This window comes from Neopelma chrysocephalum, unplaced genomic scaffold (genome assembly GCF_003984885.1).
Source record: "Neopelma chrysocephalum unplaced genomic scaffold, ASM398488v2 Primary Assembly neopelma1_94, whole genome shotgun sequence".
NCBI lineage: Eukaryota > Metazoa > Chordata > Aves > Passeriformes > Pipridae > Neopelma > Neopelma chrysocephalum.
Window position 1 is genome coordinate 2,661,759 of NW_020897756.1, and position 20,034 is coordinate 2,681,792.

General features: G+C 49.5%; 1 protein-coding gene across 6 annotated transcripts; it reads left to right on the forward strand.

Moving 5' to 3' along the window:
* The first annotated feature begins 892 nt into the window (after window positions 1-892).
* Window positions 893-19,845, forward strand: SGK2 (SGK2, serine/threonine kinase 2). Of its 6 annotated transcripts, none has more exons than XM_027693895.1 (15): window positions 893-1,157; window positions 4,785-4,916; window positions 10,234-10,303; window positions 11,518-11,595; window positions 12,073-12,122; window positions 12,703-12,760; window positions 13,346-13,429; window positions 13,742-13,873; window positions 14,692-14,804; window positions 15,325-15,361; window positions 15,924-16,010; window positions 17,198-17,293; window positions 17,566-17,721; window positions 18,098-18,187; window positions 18,404-19,845. In XM_027693895.1, exons 1-15 carry the CDS (start codon window positions 1,066-1,068, stop codon window positions 18,557-18,559), a joined length of 1,431 nt encoding a protein of 476 aa, XP_027549696.1. In that variant the 5' UTR covers window positions 893-1,065; the 3' UTR covers window positions 18,560-19,845. The 6 variants fall into 6 exon arrangements, with proteins under 6 accessions (XP_027549696.1, XP_027549697.1, XP_027549699.1 ...); XM_027693898.1 differs by having other exon boundaries at window positions 1,058-1,157; window positions 11,538-11,595; XM_027693900.1 differs by lacking the exons at window positions 893-1,157; window positions 4,785-4,916 and adding exons at window positions 1,747-1,757; window positions 5,117-5,258 and having other exon boundaries at window positions 11,538-11,595.
* The last annotated feature ends 189 nt before the right edge of the window (window positions 19,846-20,034 follow it).

Sequence of the window (20,034 nt, forward strand, 5' to 3'; positions counted from 1 at the left end):
CTGCACTGTCGGTGGGAGCTGGGGCAAGATGAGGGCTGAGCTCACTCCTCCCCACATGCTGCTGCTGGTGCTGGAGCTCACAGGGAGCAGGTGTGGCTCTGCCTTCTTCCCACACACATGGGGCCAGAGACCATGTCTGCAGTGGCAACTGGATGTCTTGGCCTTGTGAATTTTGAATGCTTCATATCACATGCTCCAGAGTCTTTCAGAAGATGCTGGATGGTGACACCGATGTTCTCCACCATCTGATTTTATACATCTTTGAAGCTTGTAGGTGAGGAGATGGAGTCTTTGCCAGTGACTCCACCAACATGTTCAACCATTAGACTCTTATTTGGGCCCCCACACAGGGATGTGGTGACCACTGGTGCTGGGTACCTGCAGAGGGGCAAGGAGAGAACCAGGGAGTAAATGGGGGAGGGCACGAATGGAGGGCAGTAGATTCTGGCTCCAAGAGGGCTCCTCTGGCCTCAGTTCTGACGTGCCCATGGAGCTCAGTCCTTGACAGCTGCTCAGGTGGTTGTTCCTGTGTACATGTGGCCCAGGACGGGGAGCATGGAGCCAGAGGGGGGTCACACAAGAAGCAGAAGGAGCGTTGTAGGACTGTTGCACCTCACAACCCAAGCACGTAAGTCCCTGGACGGCCTGCCCCGGACACAGTGCTGCTGGAGGACAAGGCTCCACCTCACCCCACTCCTTCCCAGCTGGCAAGCTCCATGGTGGTGTGTTGGCAACAGGTCAGATCCACATCCAGGAGGTCTTGCGGGCATTTGGGAGGTGACACATGCCTCATTACCTCTGCTAGGACCCGGCATGTGACCCGGCACAGCCTCCAGTGAACAGAGCACTTTGTTCTGACCCTTTGCACTTCCCTGCCAGCGAGCTGCCCTCTAATCCCCCCAAGGAGGGATTTTCCTCTCCCACCCCAACTCCCTGTGCCTCAGTCCCCTTTGAGAGAGGTCCAGGGTAATCATTTACTGCCTGCCACAAGCCACTCCTTCGGACTTTTTCTTCGACCTTCAAGCTGAATTGCCAAAATAAAAACAACGGGAAGAAGAGCAGTACATGCTGCCTCCCACAGCGGGAGTGTGGCAGTGCCTGCCTGCCCTGCTGCTGGATCCCAGGAGCCCTGTTCCCCACACCTCGCTCTCTGCAGGTAATGCCCATTTGCTTTCTCTGGGATGACTGAGACTTTTCCTTCCTCTGATGAGTTCCTGAACTCTTTTGGGAGAAGCAGAAGTTTTTGTGAAGGACTTTGCCCTTGCTGCCAGGAACCTGGCTGGCTTGTGGGAGAACTGCTGCTTGGGGCCAGCAGCTGGAAGTGGTGGAGGGTTGATTTCCAGCAGTGGGGTGGTTTCCTTGCTGTGGAGAAATCCAGAGAGGAGACAAGCAGCCTCCTTGCTCCTCCTGCAAGTACTGTACTAGATGAAAAGATTTCTGGCCTTAACTGTGCCTCCCCCAGGAAACTTCCATCACAAGGAGCTTCCATCACCCTGCTTGTCCATGCAGCCCCACATCAGCTCACCTGGGTGAGGTCCATGGGGAGCACCCATGAGTGTTTCTGACCAAGGTGATTTCAAGAGCTGGCAGATCAGCAGAAGTAGCTGGTGACTGACTGTGTGTCCCCATGTCCCTGAGCCACCTGCACAGGGAAAGGAGCTTTGGGCCTGCACAGGCATTTGCAACCAGCACTAGAAGGGTGAGGTTTGCTCCGGATATTTCAGGTTGTGTTGGCTGTGGTGTCCCAGGCTGTGTGAGTCTCTGGAGCTGGGCCTGGTGAAGCTCAGGGGTGCTGTGTCCAGCAGCCTTCTAACAGGGCATTCCCAAACCCCCCGCTGGCAGAACAGGGAGGGTTGTTCCTGCTGGATGCCAGAGCAGGGGAACAGAGACGGGCTCAGCAGATTTCAGCACAGCTTTGCTGCTCTTGTAGAGGGGCTCATGGTCTTGACTTGAACTGGGCTGTCCACCAGACCCAGTATACATAGCTCCACTGGAGACAGTCTCCAGCAGTTGCTTCCCAGAATTTGCATGTGGATAAAAAGGGGTGAAAAGGTGTCCCATGGCTGCTGGAGGTGGCCACTCTCAGGAATGGGGATGGGATTGGGAGAGAGCAGGGGAGAGGGGTGTTCCCAGGAACGCTGCACCCACAAGCTTTTCTAATGAACCCAGTGCTGTGTCAGAGGGGCCTGGTTTTGGGCAGTGCAGCTCCCCGAGCTGTCTCCAGGCTGCTAAGCCCCGCTCAGTCAAGCCAGAAAACGGCCTCTCTGCCCTTGGCTCCCCAGGCTGGTCACATTCAGGGCTTGAGATATGGGTGGTGGCCCTCAGTGTGTGCCCTGCATCAGACTGACCCGTGCTGCAGCAGAAAAGAGGCGCTCACCCCAAAAAACAGATTTGGGGTTTTGTGTTTTTTTTAAGAAAGGCTCTAAAGCACAGGCTGTAATGTGTCCTGAAGCGCTGCTGGGGAGGAGAGGAGAGGACAACAAGCAGGAGTTGCACCTTCCCCAGGACAAGGCTGGCCAGGAAGGGTTGCTTACAGTCAGGTTGCTTCCAACTGCATATAATTTATTCACTGAGAGGGTGCCTACACTTAAAAGGCACTTAGGAACAAAAAAGTCCCAGCCTATTAATTTAATGGCAATAATAAACTCCGGAATTTATTCCTCAGAAGATGTAAAGGCTTCACAAGAGATCAGTAATATTCTGACATGTTAATATTTGCAGAAGCAGAGGCACAGAATGTTGCAAGAGTTGCTCAAACCCACTTTAGCTGCTTTTTGGAATAAAAACCTGATCCCCAGTAGTCTCCTCTTGGTTCCTTTCTCCAAAACATGGGAAACATCCCAGCACCCTTGTGGGATTCACTAGCAAAATCAAAGGCAAAACCTGAGGCAGAGCCTGGGTTTTTTGAAGCTGAAAGGAAAATATAGAGAGGAGGAAAAAGGATGAAATAGTTTAAAGACCTGCAGTGGTCACCAATAGTCTATTTAGTCTTTAATGAATCATCCTTAAAATGAAGAAATAGGCTCTGAGCTTTTAAAGAACATCCTATCTCTATCCCATTCTATTCTATCCTATCCCATCCCATACTATCCTGTGCTAGCCCTTACCCAGCAGAGGTAACTGAGTAGCCAAACATTTTAGGTCACCTTTCACTGCAGGTCCATGGAAACTTGCTTTGTGCTCTCTAGAGAAATATTTGTTTTAGTTTTACCTGAACCTTCCCTGCAATTCTGATTGCTCAGGACTGTGTGGTTCCCCTTCAGTGATACTTTTATGATTGTGGTTAGGGATATTACTAGATAGGGAAATTGGGATTACCTTTCCCTTTAAAATAGCACATAAAATATTATAAAAGAGAGAGAGGGAGGTATTTCTCTGTGGGTAGAGACAATGGGCTGGGCCAGTTGTCCACTGGACATGTCCTGCCCTGGAGAAGCTGCAAATGTGGCAGGGTGAGTGGCACCAGCCAGGGATGGTCCCAGTGGGAGGACCAAACTCAGCCAGGGAAGGACCATGCAGCCCTTGACCCCTCACAGGGCTTGAAGAAGCAAAGGTAGTTTTCTTCCTTGGGGGAAAAAAAATGTTTCCAAGTAAAGGCAACATTCAGAGGCTCTGAGCTGTGCCAGTGCAACTGAAATAATTCCCTTTCTGTGGCCAGGGCTTGTCCTCAGCATGCCCTGTCAGGAGATGTGCATAGAAGGGGTTAAATTGCCTGAAAGCTGCTCCTCACCTCTGAACTCAGGCCCAGCAGAGGTTTTCCTGGCACTACCTGTTCTCTGAGGGCAGCGAAACAGCAGCCTGGCACAGAAGACCAACAACACTCACAAAACCCAGCTCTTACATCAACAGACCTCCAGTTTCATTAGAATTGTTTAATTTTGTTTAGGAGCAGGTTCTGGGCAGGGGAATGGGCCAAGGCTAGTCTTGCTGTAAGGAGGGATGGTCATGCTGGTAGCACCTGCAGGGACACGTGTGATGTGTGTGACCTGCAAACACTCTCACATCCAGCAGCCCCTTCAGCATGACACTGCCATGGGCAAGGGGCAGTGTTGGGCGAGGGGTGAGAGCTGCTGCAGGATGTGACTGGCTGTGGGCACACAGGGCAGGAAAATGGGGAAAGTTTCATCTCTTACACATGGGGAGGGCTGCCCAGGTGGGCTGGAATCTGTTCACATCTACCTGTCCCCCTCCTGTTCACCATCATGGGGACAACTGTTTGCCCAGGACACCACTATAGGGAAAGTCACAGGGCTCTGCAGGGCAAAGCCCTTTGCAGCTTCTCCAGGAACCTGGTGGCGTCTGATGTTGAATTCCCAGGTGGGGACCTGCACTACACTGGGGATTTCCTGGTTGGCCCTGTGTCCCTGTGCTTCCAGAGAATGTCTTCTCCTGTGCCAGGGAGCCACTGGTGTCAGGGCAGTCACAATGGGTACAAGGAGAATTAATTTGGTCTTAACTCTTCATCAAAACCCAAAATCCTTTCCTAAGAGCAGAAATGTGTGAATTTAACAGTTTTAGTGTAAATTTCTTCTGTTGTAAAGAAGCCAAACAGCCAACCAGTACCACCTAGCTCTCTTCCACTGCTCTCCATCTGCCAGTCCCAAAGCAATTTGCCACTGAAGCAGTGGCAGAGCACCCTTGGTGATCTCCACCAGACTGAGTGCTGGGTGGATGCTGGCCAGACAAGTGTCAGGGAGCTGTCCCAGTGTCCCAGAGCCGGTGAGCAGCCAGTGCTGCACCTGATGGCTTGTTTCTGCTCTTACTCCTGTGCCCTTCACATTTGCAGGAGAAACATCCGTGTGCTCTGCTTCCCGAGGACACCCTGTGCTGGCAGCTGAGCTCCTGCCCCTGTTCCAGCTGGCTTATGTTCGTGGCCTGGATGGAGCCCTCTTCCACTGCTCTGGGCAAGACAAAGGGTAATGCTCCTGGCTGGTACGGTGTCACTAAGCCCTGGGGATGGATAGGGCACGGAGAAGGCTTCCCCATGGAGGTCTCCTACTAGCGTTGGGCTGCGGAGCAGCTGGCAGAGGGCAGAGCCCTGTTGTACACCTTCCTGGTGGGCTCCACTTGGGCTCACATCACAGCCCTTTGCCAGGGCTCACCCTGTCCAGCAAAGAGCCCAGCTCCCATGGGACGTGCAGGGAATCCAGGAGGTGTTTGTGTGCAATGGAGGCAGCTTTGCACCACATGCCTGGCTCTGAGTGACACCCAGTGCGTGCACAGCCCTTGAGTGTCAGTGACCCTCACAAACAGCACAGGTAGGATGGACAAAACCAACCCAACATCGCTTTGCCTGTCAGTATCTGTCACCAGATTAGGCATTTTATGCATTTTAGCTGCAAAAACTTTTCCTTAGAGGATCCTTCCGCTTCCTCTTCTTTGCATAGAAAACGGGTTTTTAATTAAAGATGCTTTTTTCCATGGAAAATAAAATCAAGTAGATTTTATTGATGACACCAAGATTTTCATGAAAGAAACAAAAGCAGAAGACACTGACTAGAAAATGTAAGTTAACTGATGAAAGTAATCTCAAACTTGACCATTTCACTTCAAGTGGAGGCAAAACTGGAGAAAAGAACAACATATTAGGAGATACTCTTGAAAGCTGACAATGCTGATAGCTTGAGGGTATTGGCTAAGCAAAAAAATCAGGCTTCAACCTGAGAGAGAACAATATTTCAAGCAACATGCTGCTTCCCCTCCCTTGTTACACATGGCAACAAGCACATAATCTATTCCAAATGATTTCTTCCTAGTAGCTGTAGTCTGGCATGAGGGACCTGTCCCATGGTGGCCAGCCCCTCTGCTTATCCCAGGGAATTCTGCCCACACCCCTGCCTTTACCTCCTTGCACCCACCACTGAACTCACTCTATAAGGTGCTTTTCTACAGGGAGATTTTATAGGAAACTACAACGGAAGCAAAAAGTGACTGCTTTATTTTTAATGAAGAGAGAGAAGACACAGCCCTTCTCCCAGATCTCCTTTTGCTTAGTCTCTGCTGTCTCAAATCACCATGCTTCCCCTCCTCAGGTTTTTTTGTTTGCAGTCAATACCATCCTTGCTGCCCTGGCTGCAGCCACACAGGACACTGGAAGGAGCAGCATCTTCTGGGTTTGACCTGAGCCAAATGACAGTTTTGACCTTCCTCCAAACTACAGGACAGTGGACAGATTTCAGGCTTACTAACATTTAAAAAATTATTCAGAACACCTGAGCTGCCTGCCAGGATGTAATTTGCTCCTACTCAGCACCTGCACCTCTCTCTCCCCATCCAAAACTATCCCTCCCACCTAAATTCTCACTCCTTGGATATAGCTGGTAGGCATCTCTTCATCTTTTGCAGCTGGTCAGCTTATCCTGCTTGCTTTAAAGGCCTGCTGGGAAGCAGCAGTAGTGGTATGGCCATACTGAGGATCTAGGGGTGGCTCTGTTCAGGGGCTAAATGGACTGCTGCAGGAAAAAAAGCCTATTCCCATCTGGGTTTTAAGAAAGAGCCTTGGGCTCCTGGTCTGCCAGGGCAATCTGGGTGGGCTGGTGCAAAGATGGGAAGTGTGGGAAACGAGGGGTCTCAGCACTCACTGGTTGTGAACTGCTTTGCATGCTTCAGGACTCGGCCTCCACTGGTAGATGTGCTCCTAGGTATGTTTGATGCTTTGTTTTTTATTTTCACAGATTATTTTTTGCAAAGTGCTGCAAGCTTTAGCCACCTGCCATTTTCTTTAAGTTTTGCATGTAGTTTTCCTCTAAAATCTGGAGAGTTGTTTGTCAGTGGGCTCCAGCTTGCCCAGAGCCAGGGCTGCTTGGCTGGGTTCCTGCACTGGGTTGTAGCGTCCCTGGGGTGTAGGGAAGAGGATCTGTAAGAGAAAATTGGGCAAGCCAGGAGCTTTGCAGAGGACGGCTGCAAAAGCTTCCTTGAGTGCAGAAAAGTGCTTTCAGGTCTTTCCTAACCTGCTCCTGGACTTGCTGTGTACAACTATAGTGTCTCAATGGGAATGAAAGTGGAGTTCAATGGTGGCTTGCAGCTATCTCTTAGATCTATGGCAGGGGAAAACTTCAGCCTTTTTTTTTCTCCCCATTAAAAGCATGTGTTTGCAGGAATCGCCCTTTTGCGCTCCTTCTCTGAGATGAAACTGGGGCATCTCCCCCCTTTAGCTGCAAGCAGCCCCTGTGCTGGGTGGAAGCTGTGGCCTGCCTTAGGTGCCTCTCTAAACTCTATGCTTCCTCCAAAACATCACCTGCTGTCCCAGTGACAGCTTGCCACACCTCCTTGCCTCTCCGTGCTGGCAGCCAGCCCTTCCCAGAGCGGGAGAGGACGAGGGACTTGCTTGGAGGGGTTTGCAATCTGGGTTAGGTAGGGAGGGCTGCCGAGAGCAGAACCATCCGGGAGGAGGGTGGAAGGCAGCTCACAGATGACGAATCTGTGAGGTTGCTTCTCCGTGCAAGGTACGCGTTGCATTAGTAATGTGTTTGTAGCAAATAATGCTGGGCTAGCATGGGAATGTGGGTCACCACTGCCAGAACTGTGCAAGGGAGAGGGAGCTGCTCGTGCCGTGCTGGGAAGAAAACGTATGTTGCTGAGGGATGTGTGGTGGGGGGAGACTTAGCTGCAGTAACTGCTCCAACTTGTAAGTAGCAGCTCTGTGTTGTGTGAGTGGGTTCCTGCTGTCTGGGGGATTGCTCTGGCCAGGAGTTGGGGGGTCTTTGAGGAGGGGGGAGGGGGGTGCAGGAGTTTGTGTTCCTGGTGTGGAATAGTCACATCATATTGGGGAAACTCCTGGACTCGCTTGCTGATGCTCTCTGTGGCCCTGGCTATGCCTGGAGCATTCCTGCTGCACCAGCAGGCACAAGGAGGGATGCAGCCGGGCATGTATAACCAAAGATTCCAGTGTATTTTCGTGACCTATTTCTGGTTCTGTTGTTCAGTGTGTGTGCGCTAAGGAAATCTTTGTGCTTTAAGGGGAGTAGGGTTTGTTAGTGATAAGGAAAAGCCTGCTTGGCTGCTTCAGAGATGTAGACCGCAAACTAACCTGGCTTTGAAGGTGAACCCGGACTGGGAAAGGTGGCTCTGAACTCTCTGAATAGAGAGTGATATGGGATGGGGATATACATAAACTAAAAATGTGCATGGTACTTCAGTGCACAGGCTCTAGTCTCAGAGTAAGTCCATTTAATGAAAACGCTTTGTTGGAAAATGCTGCCCTTGGTCAGCAGGGACTTGTTGAGTGGCTTGACTTCCAGCAAAGAAGCAGTGGAGCAGAACGGGGCTGATGGAAGGAAGCATGCACAGCCTGCCAGGCTGGAAGAGGTTCTTGCCTACTTGCAGGCTGTGGAGACCTTGGTAGAACTGGCTTGTCCAAGCCCCTTGGAGCAAGTCAGGAACTTGTAATAAATACCCCCAAGGCAGATGGATTTTTTTTCTGTGGCCTGGCTGTGTGCTCTCCAAGATACCCAAGCTGCGACATCTCCATCTGTGTCTGAATCAGTATTTTCCCTGGAGTCTAGGGTAGGAACAGTGGCAGCAAGCTGACCCTGGATCCAAACCCAAGTTTGTGGGGGCTCAGATTAGGAGGAAATGGGCTGTATCATCTGATGAATGGCAGCAATGTGTGGAGGGGGAGTGAGGTTATAGGTTGGGTTGCTCTGGTAAGAGGCTCCTGAGCAGGCGATGGGAACCTTCACTCCTCTACCTATTGCTGCCAGTGCAGCTTGAGGCTTGTCCACACACACCAGTGTACCCTGGCCATTCTCTGTGCCAACCTTCTCCCTGGCCCTGAGTCTTGAGTGAGTGTTGTCTGCTCCAAACACAGCAGTGCTGATGTTCCTCTGCTGTGGCCATGATATCTGACCAGGCTGGCTCGCAGACTGTGGGACAGTTGCACCCTGAGGCAGGTGTTTAATGACCTTCAGCAGACCTCGGTAAGTCGGGGGAGAGCCAGACTGTCAGGGAAAGAAGGACTATGTCCAGTGGGAGGAAATGGTCCTTGATCTGTCTGGGTGCTGCCTGCATCCTGTCCCTGCTTGTGGATGCCAGCCGAGACAGGCTCTTGTATCTGCTGCAGGACAAAGTACAGACAAGGTCAGGGGCTCAGACCAGCCTGGTGTTGTAAACTATCTCACTGCATGATTTGTGGGTTTTGCTTTAAGTTCCTGCTTTTCTTTTCTTATCCATTTAGAAACTGTAAACCCACAGCTTAGTTTTTTGGCTCCTTATCAGAGCTGCACCCAGATCCCAGACCTGCTTTTGGGGTCAGTTCAGTGGCTCTCAGTAGCACACAGGTCTCTCTACCTAGCAGACCCAAAGATCCATGCAGGAAGAGTTCTGCAATGGGCTTGTGTTTGCCTCAAAACTTGTCCTACAAACTCCTTGCCCAGGGAAGGAGTCTCTGGTGGTTGACGCTGCTGATTGCTTGGTCTGTTGAGGAGCTATTCCAAGATGACAACTTGCCTGAGTCTATAAAACCCCCTCTTTTTAGAGGGACAGGGCAGTGTATGTTTCTGTGAATATTTTGAGTCTTCCTTTCCCTCCAGTGACAGAACTAAGCAAAACAAGGAACTCCTCTGTACAGGTTGTACTTTTTGGTCTTCTCTCTGGCTCAGCCTGTGCAGCAGGGAGCAGGCTTGGGACTGCCTCTATGTGAAGGGAGAGGTGATGAAGATAATGAGTGGTGGCAACAGCCCACACGGCTGAGGAGCAGGGATGCTCTGTGGTGGGAATCCCAGCTTCTGGCACTGGCTATGTGTCCTTGGGCAAGTCACTCACTGTGATGTGTGTGTGCTGGCTTACCTCCTGCAGGGCTCTGAAAGGTTTCATTCATGTCCCTAATTACTTGCAGAGTCCTGAATGAAAGGGACAGTGGATGTGCCAAGTATGTGACGTATCCCAGTACAACATCGTCCTTGTGGGAACTCTCCTTGTCCCCCCCTGGGGACCCAGGAGTGGCTCAGGAGGGCTTGACAGTGATGCTCTAGCCTGAGTCCCCTGTGCTGTGGGAGGGGGTGTCCATTTTGTGGCACTTATCCCTGTCCTGTGAGCTATTGAGGGCTCCTGGTGGGGCCGGGAGGGAAGATGTCCTGGTTCCTATAATTTCCTGGTTATTTTGGTATGTGAGTGGAAGGGGGAGGAGGGTGGCTGTGGAGAGAAGAGCAAGGTCAGTGAAGAACAAATGTGCCTCTGTGCACTTGTGATCACACTGCCAGCTAATCGGCTTCGGTGCTCCAACTTTCCTCACAGAACTCATCAAGCACGGCCGGGAGAGGATAGGGCAAACCATCAAGGCCTCCGGCTCCAGGCTCTGCTCGTAGTGAGTATAAAATGCTCTCAGTGGGATGAGAGCCCTTTAACAGCTCAGCCCGATAACCCCTGCGCTGGCTGGGTGGTGAATGGAGCTGGCTGGCACCGGGCAGATACGGGCAGTGCTCAGGGACAGCCGCCAGCATCCGCTGCTGCCTGGCATCTCCTGCCATGGGTAGCCTGGCTGCGCAGGAGGGGGGCTTGGGGATGACCGGCGGTCTGTGCCTGGTGGCGTGTGGGGGCACAGAGAGGGAGCGCCCACAGGTGAGATGTGGGGAGGCTGGTGGATTCTTTGGGCCCCCTCTCTGGGAGTGGTAGGGTGGAGGGGGGCTGTGGGGATGAGAGCCTTCAGAGCTTCCCTGCGGTGCATGGTGGGGCTGAGTGAGAGCCAGCTCTCTGGGGCAGGGGAGAAGGGAACAGAGCTGCTTGTTTTGTTTATCTCCTTAATTCTGGCTTTTGAAAGGAGCATGGGGGAGCCCTCTAAACCAAACGGGGGGAATCCCTAGGGTGGGGGGACCCACCCATCCCCAGTGATGACTGATCAGGGCAGATCTGAACCACCAAGTGTTTGAGTCCAGGTTTTCCAGCCCCAGCAGTAGTTGCACTAGGTAGATAAGTCCTGTGCTCACTGAGCCAGCCCTGGCTGCCATGTTGAGTTCCTCTTCCTTGCAGAGTCAACAGCCTGGAGCTGCCCTGTCTGACCTGGCCTAGGTGGAATGGCCTCTGGCAGCTGCCATCCTGATGGCATGTGGTGGTTGGACCCAGCTGGACTCTCCTGGCTGCCCTGTGGGGACACTCACTGGGTTGCAGGGCTGGGTGCTGCAGCATCACTGTGCAGTGGGGTGGGGGCTGCACCTGCCTCGAGAGGGGTCTGGCCATGGCTAGGAAGGCTATGACTTCACCTGGCCCTGCTGGGCTGTGCTGGTCTTCATATGTTGGTGTTCTGACCAGTTTCTGCTATTTCAAGTCAAGGGCTAACTGTGATATTTATATGCTTGTGCATCCATGAACCTTTTTTCCCTAATCTGCTCCCAGTGTTCACTGCCTCCCCTGGAGTGTGCCCACTCCCATCCCTTGGGAGTAGCAGTGCTACCAAGGGAGTAGCTGAGGAACTCAGCTGAGCCCTCCTGTGACTGAGAGGTGCACATACCAGGGTCTGTGCTGCTCCCTGGCAAGTTAATGATGTGAAGATGTTTCTGTCTTGGATTTTGTTTTGAACACTAGCTTGCTCTTCTTTTTCCAAGTGCTGAACGAGTTGCTTTTTTAATGGATCGTTCCCGGAGCCCAGACAAAAGCACCCAGGTGAGATCAGGGCTCTGAACCAGCAAGTCCTCACTTCTGGGACAAAAGGGGCTGGTGTCTTTGGATGAAAAACAAGCAGGAGAGCCTGTATTAGCCTGCTGGAAGTCTTACTGCTGCCTTGTCCCTGTGGGTGATGCTGGGTGGAAAAAAAGAAGAGCAGAGAGGACCTATATAGCCTTTTGGACAAGACATAATGCTCCCAGAGTCTGGGGAGGGGAAGATTCCTGGGCAGCAGGAAGAGGAGGAAGAGCATGTGTGTTTGTACTCCTTGTCATTGGGAAGAGGTAGTTCCATGGAGCTGAATGTACATAAGGCCACCTAAAGTGGCCTTAGTTAAAAGTTTGCAAAACGAGCACTGTGTCTCTCTTGCTGATGGGTGTTTATCAGTGCTCAGTGTGAGGGGATGCTGTATTGAGGAAGGGAAAGCACAGCCTGCAGCATGGTCCTTGTGACTAACCTTATTGTTATCTTCTCTAGCCTTCAACACCAACTGACAACATCAACCTTGGACCTTCTGCTAACCCCAAGTAAGCTCCCTGCAAAGCCAGGTAGGGTGTGGAGTGTGAAGAGGTCTGGCAGGGGAATGCAGATGGTCTCTGTGCCTTGCGTGTGTGGTGCCTGCAAAAGTCCTAACAACTACATTACTTGGCCTTTAACACCATGTGTGTTACCAGTGCACCAGCTTTCAAGACATTAAGCTGTAGCTGGTCCTTGTTATCATAATCATCCTCTCCTGTCCATATCTGCAGCTCCTTGTCCCATCTCTCTTGAGAGATAGTGAGGGAAGATCTTTGTAACTGCTGGCTCCCTGACTATCTTTCTCTAGAAGAAGTGTCCCCTCTAAAGGTGTCACTTGTTCTTGACAGGTGCTTTCACCTGCTGTGTTCAGCATGTGGGTTGCTGAGGGATTGCTCATGCTGTGCTGGGTGCACTGACATACACAGTGTGAATCCCGAGGTGGCTGGGAGCAAGGGTCACCCATCCAGTGCCCTTTAATCCCTTTCACAAACACTCATCTTTCCAAGCAGGAACTCTGCTTTGATGGTAGTGTTGCTGTTGCCTGTTTCTCTCCCAGAAACATTAACTTATTTCATTCTTGTCTGACAGTGCCAAGCCAACAGACTTTGACTTTCTGAAGGTTATTGGCAAAGGAAGCTTTGGAAAAGTAAGTGGGTTTGTACAGGTGGGCTGTAGCTTGGAAAGCAAATATCTTGCTAAAGGACTTTCTAGCTGTGTCCTTTGCATGTCTCATGAGGTGTTTGGCCTGAGTGTGGCTGAGATTAGGTAAGCCCTGAGACAGGGTTTTCATGGTCCATTCTTACTCTGAGCTCTCCTGCCATCTCTTTAAGGACTGAAGCATGAGGTGCTTTATGCTCAGGGTGCTGATGGTAAGGAGCAGTGCTTGATTCAAAATGAGCTTCAGACTTCTTCAGGTAGCAAAAGAACTTCAGACAAACCTGAACGTGGGAGACAGCCTGGATCCCCTTTAAATGGAACTGTCCCCAAATGCTCCAAACTGTTTTCTTTTGAGTGTCTAAGTGATGTATGTGGAGGTGTTGTGTGCTTTTTTCTGGCAATGAGAAAGTGGTGAGAATTCACAGGTCTGGAGCTGTCTTTAAAACTTTGTACCTGACCCTCTGGAGTAGTTCTTTCTGTATAACCACGCACAAGACTATTGAGCTAATGAGGAAACACTAACCAAAAGGCAGAAGGTGAGGCTGAAACCTGTGACCAGGACCTTGTGTTGCAGGTTCTCCTGGCCAAACGCAAGTGTGATGGGACTTTTTATGCAGTGAAAGTCTTGCATAAGAAAACCATCCTCAAGAAAAAGGAGGTATGTTTGCTTTCCTTGGCTATTTCTGCAAATAGTGGTCAGTGTATGAGCTATCCTGGTAATGCAATTGGGATACCTGGTGGCTGTCATTCATGTAGGCAATTTGCATGTTAGACGTGGATTTCTCTGTGCTATGGGAACATGAAGAACAGAGATTAAATGGGTCAGATAGCAGGGAGTGGTTCCCTTTCTGGGGCTAGAAATGACTCTGGCTTGCAACCTCTACCCATTTTGAAAACAGCAGTGAGCCCCTGTGACAGGCTGGGCTGGACCCTTGCCTGAAACCCTAATGCCTTGTCTTCTTCTTGATAGCAAAATCACATCATGGCGGAACGCAATGTGCTCCTGAAAAATGTCAAGCATCCCTTCCTTGTGGGACTCCATTACTCCTTCCAGACCTCAGAGAAGCTTTACTTTGTGCTTGATTATGTAAATGGAGGAGAGGTGAGTGCACTTAGAGGCTTCCTTTTAATCCTTTTTGATCCTTCTCAAACATGCTGCTTTATTACCTAAAAGTGTTTCTTGTCAGAAGATAATCATGTTGAGGTATAATGCTGCTTTGACTGCCAGAAAAGAGCAGCCAGGAGCACCTGGCATTACCTTATCTGTAAATTGAGTGAAGATCTTGCTGGCTAGGACCTGAGCCAGATGATTCCTAAAGTAAGGATGCTGAGAAAAGTGTGTGTTAGGGGTGTTTTAAAATCCTATGGAGAATACAGGAAATACTGATGCTAGTGAGCTTTAGGCAAAACCTACCTGTGGGTCAGCTCTGGATCTATGTCTAGTGCTTGGGTGATGCCAGCACACTTTTATAGAATTTTTTTTTTCTGCTGTAGAAGCTCACTTTTTTCCAGCTGTCTTTCTGTACTATCTGAAACTGGTCGGGAGATATTGTTAACATGAATTTCTTGCCCAAATAGAGTTTGTGTTGGGGATTTTGTGTTCAGCTCTATGCATGTATCACTTCTTCTGGCTAGGCTACCAGTAGTATGTGAGCTGCTAAGCTAGGAGCTTAACTAGATCAGCAGATGATGTTTTTCAGAGAATTAATTATTTATTTTTGGGAATGAAGAGTAGAACAAAGGAAGCAATTTGTAGGAAGGTGTTTGGGCTGCTTAAAGGGGCTTGGTTTGGGCTCATTTGGTGTTATTTGTGTGCTACTTGCTGCAAAGACGTTTTCACTTGAGTAGCTGGCTTTCAGCCTTGCTCCAGATAGCCTTCAGTTATTTAGAAAAATGACCAAGCCTCTCATCTGGCTGTAGCTCTTCTTCCACTTGCAAAGGGAGCGCTGTTTCCGTGAACCCCGGGCCCGGTTCTATGCTGCAGAAGTTGCCAGTGCAATTGGGTACTTGCATTCCTTAAACATCATTTACAGGTAAGACACATGTCCTGCTAGGGAGGGTAGGGCCACCAAGTGTGCCCAGCAAAGTTGTGTCAGTGTTGGGGAGGGAAAGGGCTTCACTGGGGCCCTGCAATATATTCAGGACTGAAATAGCTAAAGAATTTCCTACCCCAGACAAGACTAAGTGCTGCTGGCATTTAAACTTTCAAGAGGGATCCTGTTTGCACAGGACCTGATGGGCGATAAATACTCTCAGACTGATAGTGGGAAGGAGAAAGAATGTTTAAGTGTAAAAATATGAAAAACCCTGGCTCAGTAAGAGAGTAATCATCGTTCCATAACAATTTATGCACAGAAATTTTGGCTAACACCTGATCCTGTATGTCAGCAGCCTTTCAATGTTTGCATGTGTGTATGTTGATGGGAATCTGCACTTCAAGAAGGTCTGGACTGGGAGGCTTTGTTAGCTCCTGCTCTTAGCTGATGCTGTTTCAGATTCATGTTTTCTAAGTATCTGGCCAAATCTGCTCAAACACCACCTTTTGTCTTGCAGAGACTTAAAACCTGAGAACATTCTCCTGGATTGCCAGGTATATTCACAGCTTGGGCTGCTTTCCTTCTGTCTTTAAAAGCATCAGGACTATAAACAGAGGGCTGTAGTTCTGCAAGATGGGCTATAACTCACGTCATGGCATGGATTTTGTATGTCTGCCCCACTGCACTTCTGTGCAGATCCTGCAAGGGGGATTGAGCCTGCCCTCTGCAGAACTGCACACACTGTGGGGCTGGGCTCATTCCCAAAAGCTGGGACCTGACCTGTGGGCAGGGATCAGGGATGTGAAGAACAGGTCACTGCTGCTACTCTGGTGGTGAGCACTATTAAACAGTCTCTGGGATAAAGCAGCAGCAAAGTACAGAAGTGCTGGATCTCTTCATAGTTATCCAGTTGTAGACAAATAAAAAAAATCCAGACTCTACTTTCTCTATAGGCTTCTGTACTTGTGCTATAGGATGTCCATAGGGGAGGGAGTGGAGAGAGATGAGCAGTGGGGAACTAAAACCCCCGTGAGATGCAGTGTGAAGGCAAATACTTGGAAACCCTGTCTCTACTCTAGCAAGAGTGAGCCAGGATGAAATTTCTCTCTTCTTTAGGGACACATAGTATTGACAGACTTTGGACTGTGCAAAGAAGGAATGGAGCAAGAGGAGACAACTTCCACTTTTTGTGGCACTCCTGAGGTACAGCATATGCTGGGGCTTTGCTGTGACTTGCTGCTCTGAGTCTTGGGCTTATGTAGCATCTCAAAATATGGACTCTAAATTAGACCGCCTTGGGCTCTTTGAGGTCGTTGGCCTGAAACCGGAGTTCAAGTAAGGCCTTCCCTACTCATCAGAGATGGTTTTATCTGTAACAGCTAAACTCTGACATTGCTGTGCTATCAAGGGCAGGGATCCCTGCACTCGGAAATGGCCAGACTTGTGAAACTGCAGCTGTTTCAGGTGCCTGTGGAGGCAACCTTGACCCTGGGAGCCTGTGAGCAGGCTGTTTACCTGCTCCAATACCCTGGAGCTGCAAAACAGGGAGCCTGCTGCTGCTGACATGCACCTGACCTTGCTGTGCTCTCCTATGTGTACTTGGTATGCGTGAGTTGTAAAATGCCCTGTGCAGAGGAGAGGACCAGGCTCCCCTCTGGAATGTGAACGTTGTTCAGAAGGGAAGAAATGTCTTTTCCCCAATGTCCCCCAACTAGGTTTTGTGAAAACCTATTTCCAGTTTGGCTTCTTGGAGGCTTTTTTCCTTCTTCTTACTGAGCTGAGGATTTTTGTAGCATTTCAGCCTAGGTAATACATCTGTCCTGCTGCTCTTCCTAGACAGCTTGAAGGAGGATACCTTCCAGTTTTCAAGCTCAGCAGAAGTGGGCAGGAAATTGCCTCTTATGCAATAGCACAGCATGAATCAAGCAGGAATGTTTGAGCTTTGTTTTCTAGTTTTCATGTGTGTTGGTGTCTTCCTGTTCTAGACAAAACCTGATAGTACATAGAGATAATTCTGTGGGAGGCTGTTTATTCTGCAGACTGCTCAAATTCTTGCCTGTTGCCCCTTGGTGGTGGTTACTGGTAGTTTTGCTGTTTTGGACAGACTCGTTTGGACTGAAAACAGCAGCTTTTTCAAAACCACATGAGCCTCTTAGGGATGTGATGTGCCAGTGCAGGACAGGTTTGCTGGTTGAATCGTGATGGGTGGCAAATCCTTGTACAAGTCCTCTATAGCAAGAGAACTTTTGGTAGCCTGGAAGAACACTGGGGGCTGCATCTGTGTGCTTCCTAATGCATTTGCTCAGTTTGAGCTGCAGCCAGATTTGTGACTTACAAGGGCTAAGCCCTTCTTTATAGCTTGACTCAAATGTTTGCTTCTGACTTCTCAGTACCTGGCTCCTGAGGTGCTAAAGAAGCAGCCCTATGACAGGACAGTAGACTGGTGGTGTCTAGGAGCTGTCCTCTACGAAATGCTGTTCGGACTGGTAAGTTCAGAAATGGTCTTTTTTACTTTACATGGTAGAGAACTTATTTCAAGAGCTGTGGTGTGAGGTTGGTCTGGTGTTCACATTGTACCTGATAGATGACTAAATCCCGAATTAGATGACCTGGTTTAATCATACCATTGTACTTTTGAGCAGAGATGTGTCAGGTCTCCCTCGTCTACTCACAGCAGGTGTTATTTTTGACCAGCAATGTGTGGTTCCTTATGGTAGCTCATGTTTTACCTGGCTGCTTCTCCTCTCTTTCAAATCAGCCTCCTTTTTACAGCCGGGATGTGTCTCAGATGTATGACAACATTCTACACAAGCCACTTCAGATCCAAGGAACCAAGACGGTGGCAGCTTGTGACATCCTCCAGGGACTCCTCCACAAGGAGCAGAAGAGGAGGCTGGGTGCCAAAACAGACTTTGTAGGTGGCCTCCACTATGATCAGGAGGGAGAACAGATGGGAAAGCTTTCTATTCTGAGCCCTTCTTTTAAGCACTGCCTTGGATAAAGCTTTCCACGCAGTGTGTCCCTCCAGCCTCCTAAAATGGGCATATGAGGTTTTCTCGGATTTGCAGAGGGAAAGGTGTGGTGGCAAGCTAAGGATACCAATGTGCGATGGGTCATTTCCCTTCAAGGGATTACTGGACCATGACCCTCATGTATTAAGGATTTGTGGACCTGGGTATGTGGTAACTCCAAGTCTTGCTTCAACTCTTTAATGCTGTGAGACCAGCTGGCAGGTGCTGGAAAAGGAGGCTTGGCAGAAGTGTAACATTTCCCCCCTGCTTTCTATGCAGCTTGAGATAAAGAACCATGTATTCTTCAGCCCAATAAACTGGGATGATTTGTACCACAAGAGGATTACCCCTCCATTCAACCCCAATGTGGTAAGTGGGTGTTTCTGTTGTCTTATATATAGGAGTACAAAAGGGACCCTCTGTAGATGCCTTATGCTGACACTGAGGGTTCTGAGGGGTGGACTAGGAACTGTAAATGTAGTGCTGATGGCTCTTCTGGAAGAGCAGCTGTGTTGGACTGTCTGAACACAAGAGGCTGGGTTCTGCTCACTCAAAATGACGGTGTGTCTCTGCTCCTTGGCTTAGGCTGGTCCAGCTGATCTGCGACACTTTGATCCAGAGTTCACCCAAGAAGCAATCTCTGCCTCCATCACCCACACACCTGACCTAGCAGCCAGCAGCTCCAGTGCCTCAGATGCATTTTTAGGATTTTCTTATGCACCAACTGAAGAGGACATCTAAGTTTTACAAAGGCTTTGAGAAGCCAGATTTTAAATGAATAGGTTTTATGGGGGTTTTCTGGTTTTGATTGGGTTTTTGGTTTTGTTTGTTTGTTTGTTTTCTGTTGGGTTTTTTGAGAGGATTTTGTCCTTTGCTCATGGCTTAAGGAAATTGGGACTAACACACTAACTGGCTGGGATGGAACAGAGCTCAACTTTTGCTGTTTGGTGGATTTCCCCCAAATATTTCCCTGCCAGGACTGTTCCCCTGGCAGGGAAAGTGGGACACTGATTATGGTTTTTCCCCTGAGTGTCTTGTGCTACTTGGCAGAATTGTATTCACCCTGTGGTTGTATTTATGGTTGAGGTATGTGCCATCATTCACATCAACAGCCATGTCCCTGTACCTGGCCACCTTTTTCCCCTTTGTTTTTCTTTTTTGTTTTTGGTGGGGAGCTGTGCCCAGCTCTGTCCAACTGCTTTCCCCACCTACTCAATTGAGAAGGGAATTCTTCACACAACCATGAATATTGGCTTCCTTCCTTTAAGTAGACTATGTCACTTAAGCCACTCATCCCGGGCTGAGCCAGGCTGAGGGAAAGCTGTTCACCAATTGTTGCTCCAAAGGCAGCTGCAGGTCTGCAAATCCTGAACTGCACTGGGGCCTTTGATGCCAGCCAGTCCCTCCCCAAGGTGAGTGGATCATCTCTCTGGGTGAATTAGGATGCTGCTGAAGCACGAAGGAGGCTGTTACTGAGGAGCCAATGTGTGGAATATCCCAGATCAAAGGGGTGGGGAAAAGGCTGAATTGCTTGGAAAAATAAAAATGACTCTATGGCTGAACCCTGCTTGGGGTGGGGGGGTGTCTTTCACAGCATGTGCTTGACTTGCCCATGACACACCAACACAACTGTGAGGAGCACGTGGAGTACAGGATAGTGCACAGCAAAGGGTGGCCAGCAGTGCTGCTCCAGGCTCCAGTACTCATCTGAAAACACCTATCACTGATGTAGAACAATTATTTATTCTGCCTTTATTTAAATGCTGGTGTATTCATTGAACGTCACTTCCCACTTTTTCTTTTTTAAGCTGTTTTATTTTGTTGCTGTGGGGAAAAGAGGGATCTTAGAGCTTCTACTGTAACCCAGGGATAAACAAGGGACTTTCTGCAAGTTGTGTGATGCTCATGCCGTGGGGAAGCTTTTGCTGGAACACTTTTTTTTTTAATTGGACTTTATCTTGTGTATGCTGAAGTCAGCGGGAATATGACATGGTTTATATTAAAGTGCAAGCACTGATGTGTGTCCATGTGGCTGTCCTGGAGGTGAGGGGGGAGGGAGCAGGGGGGAGGGTGGTTGGTCTATGCTGTGTATGAGAGCACTTATCTCCACGCATAAAGTCACTAAAACTGCTGGTTTAAGTTTAAAGAGGAAGAAATACGTTAATCATTGAATCATATTATGATGGTGTGGGTTGGAAGGAGCCTCCAAGCCCTTC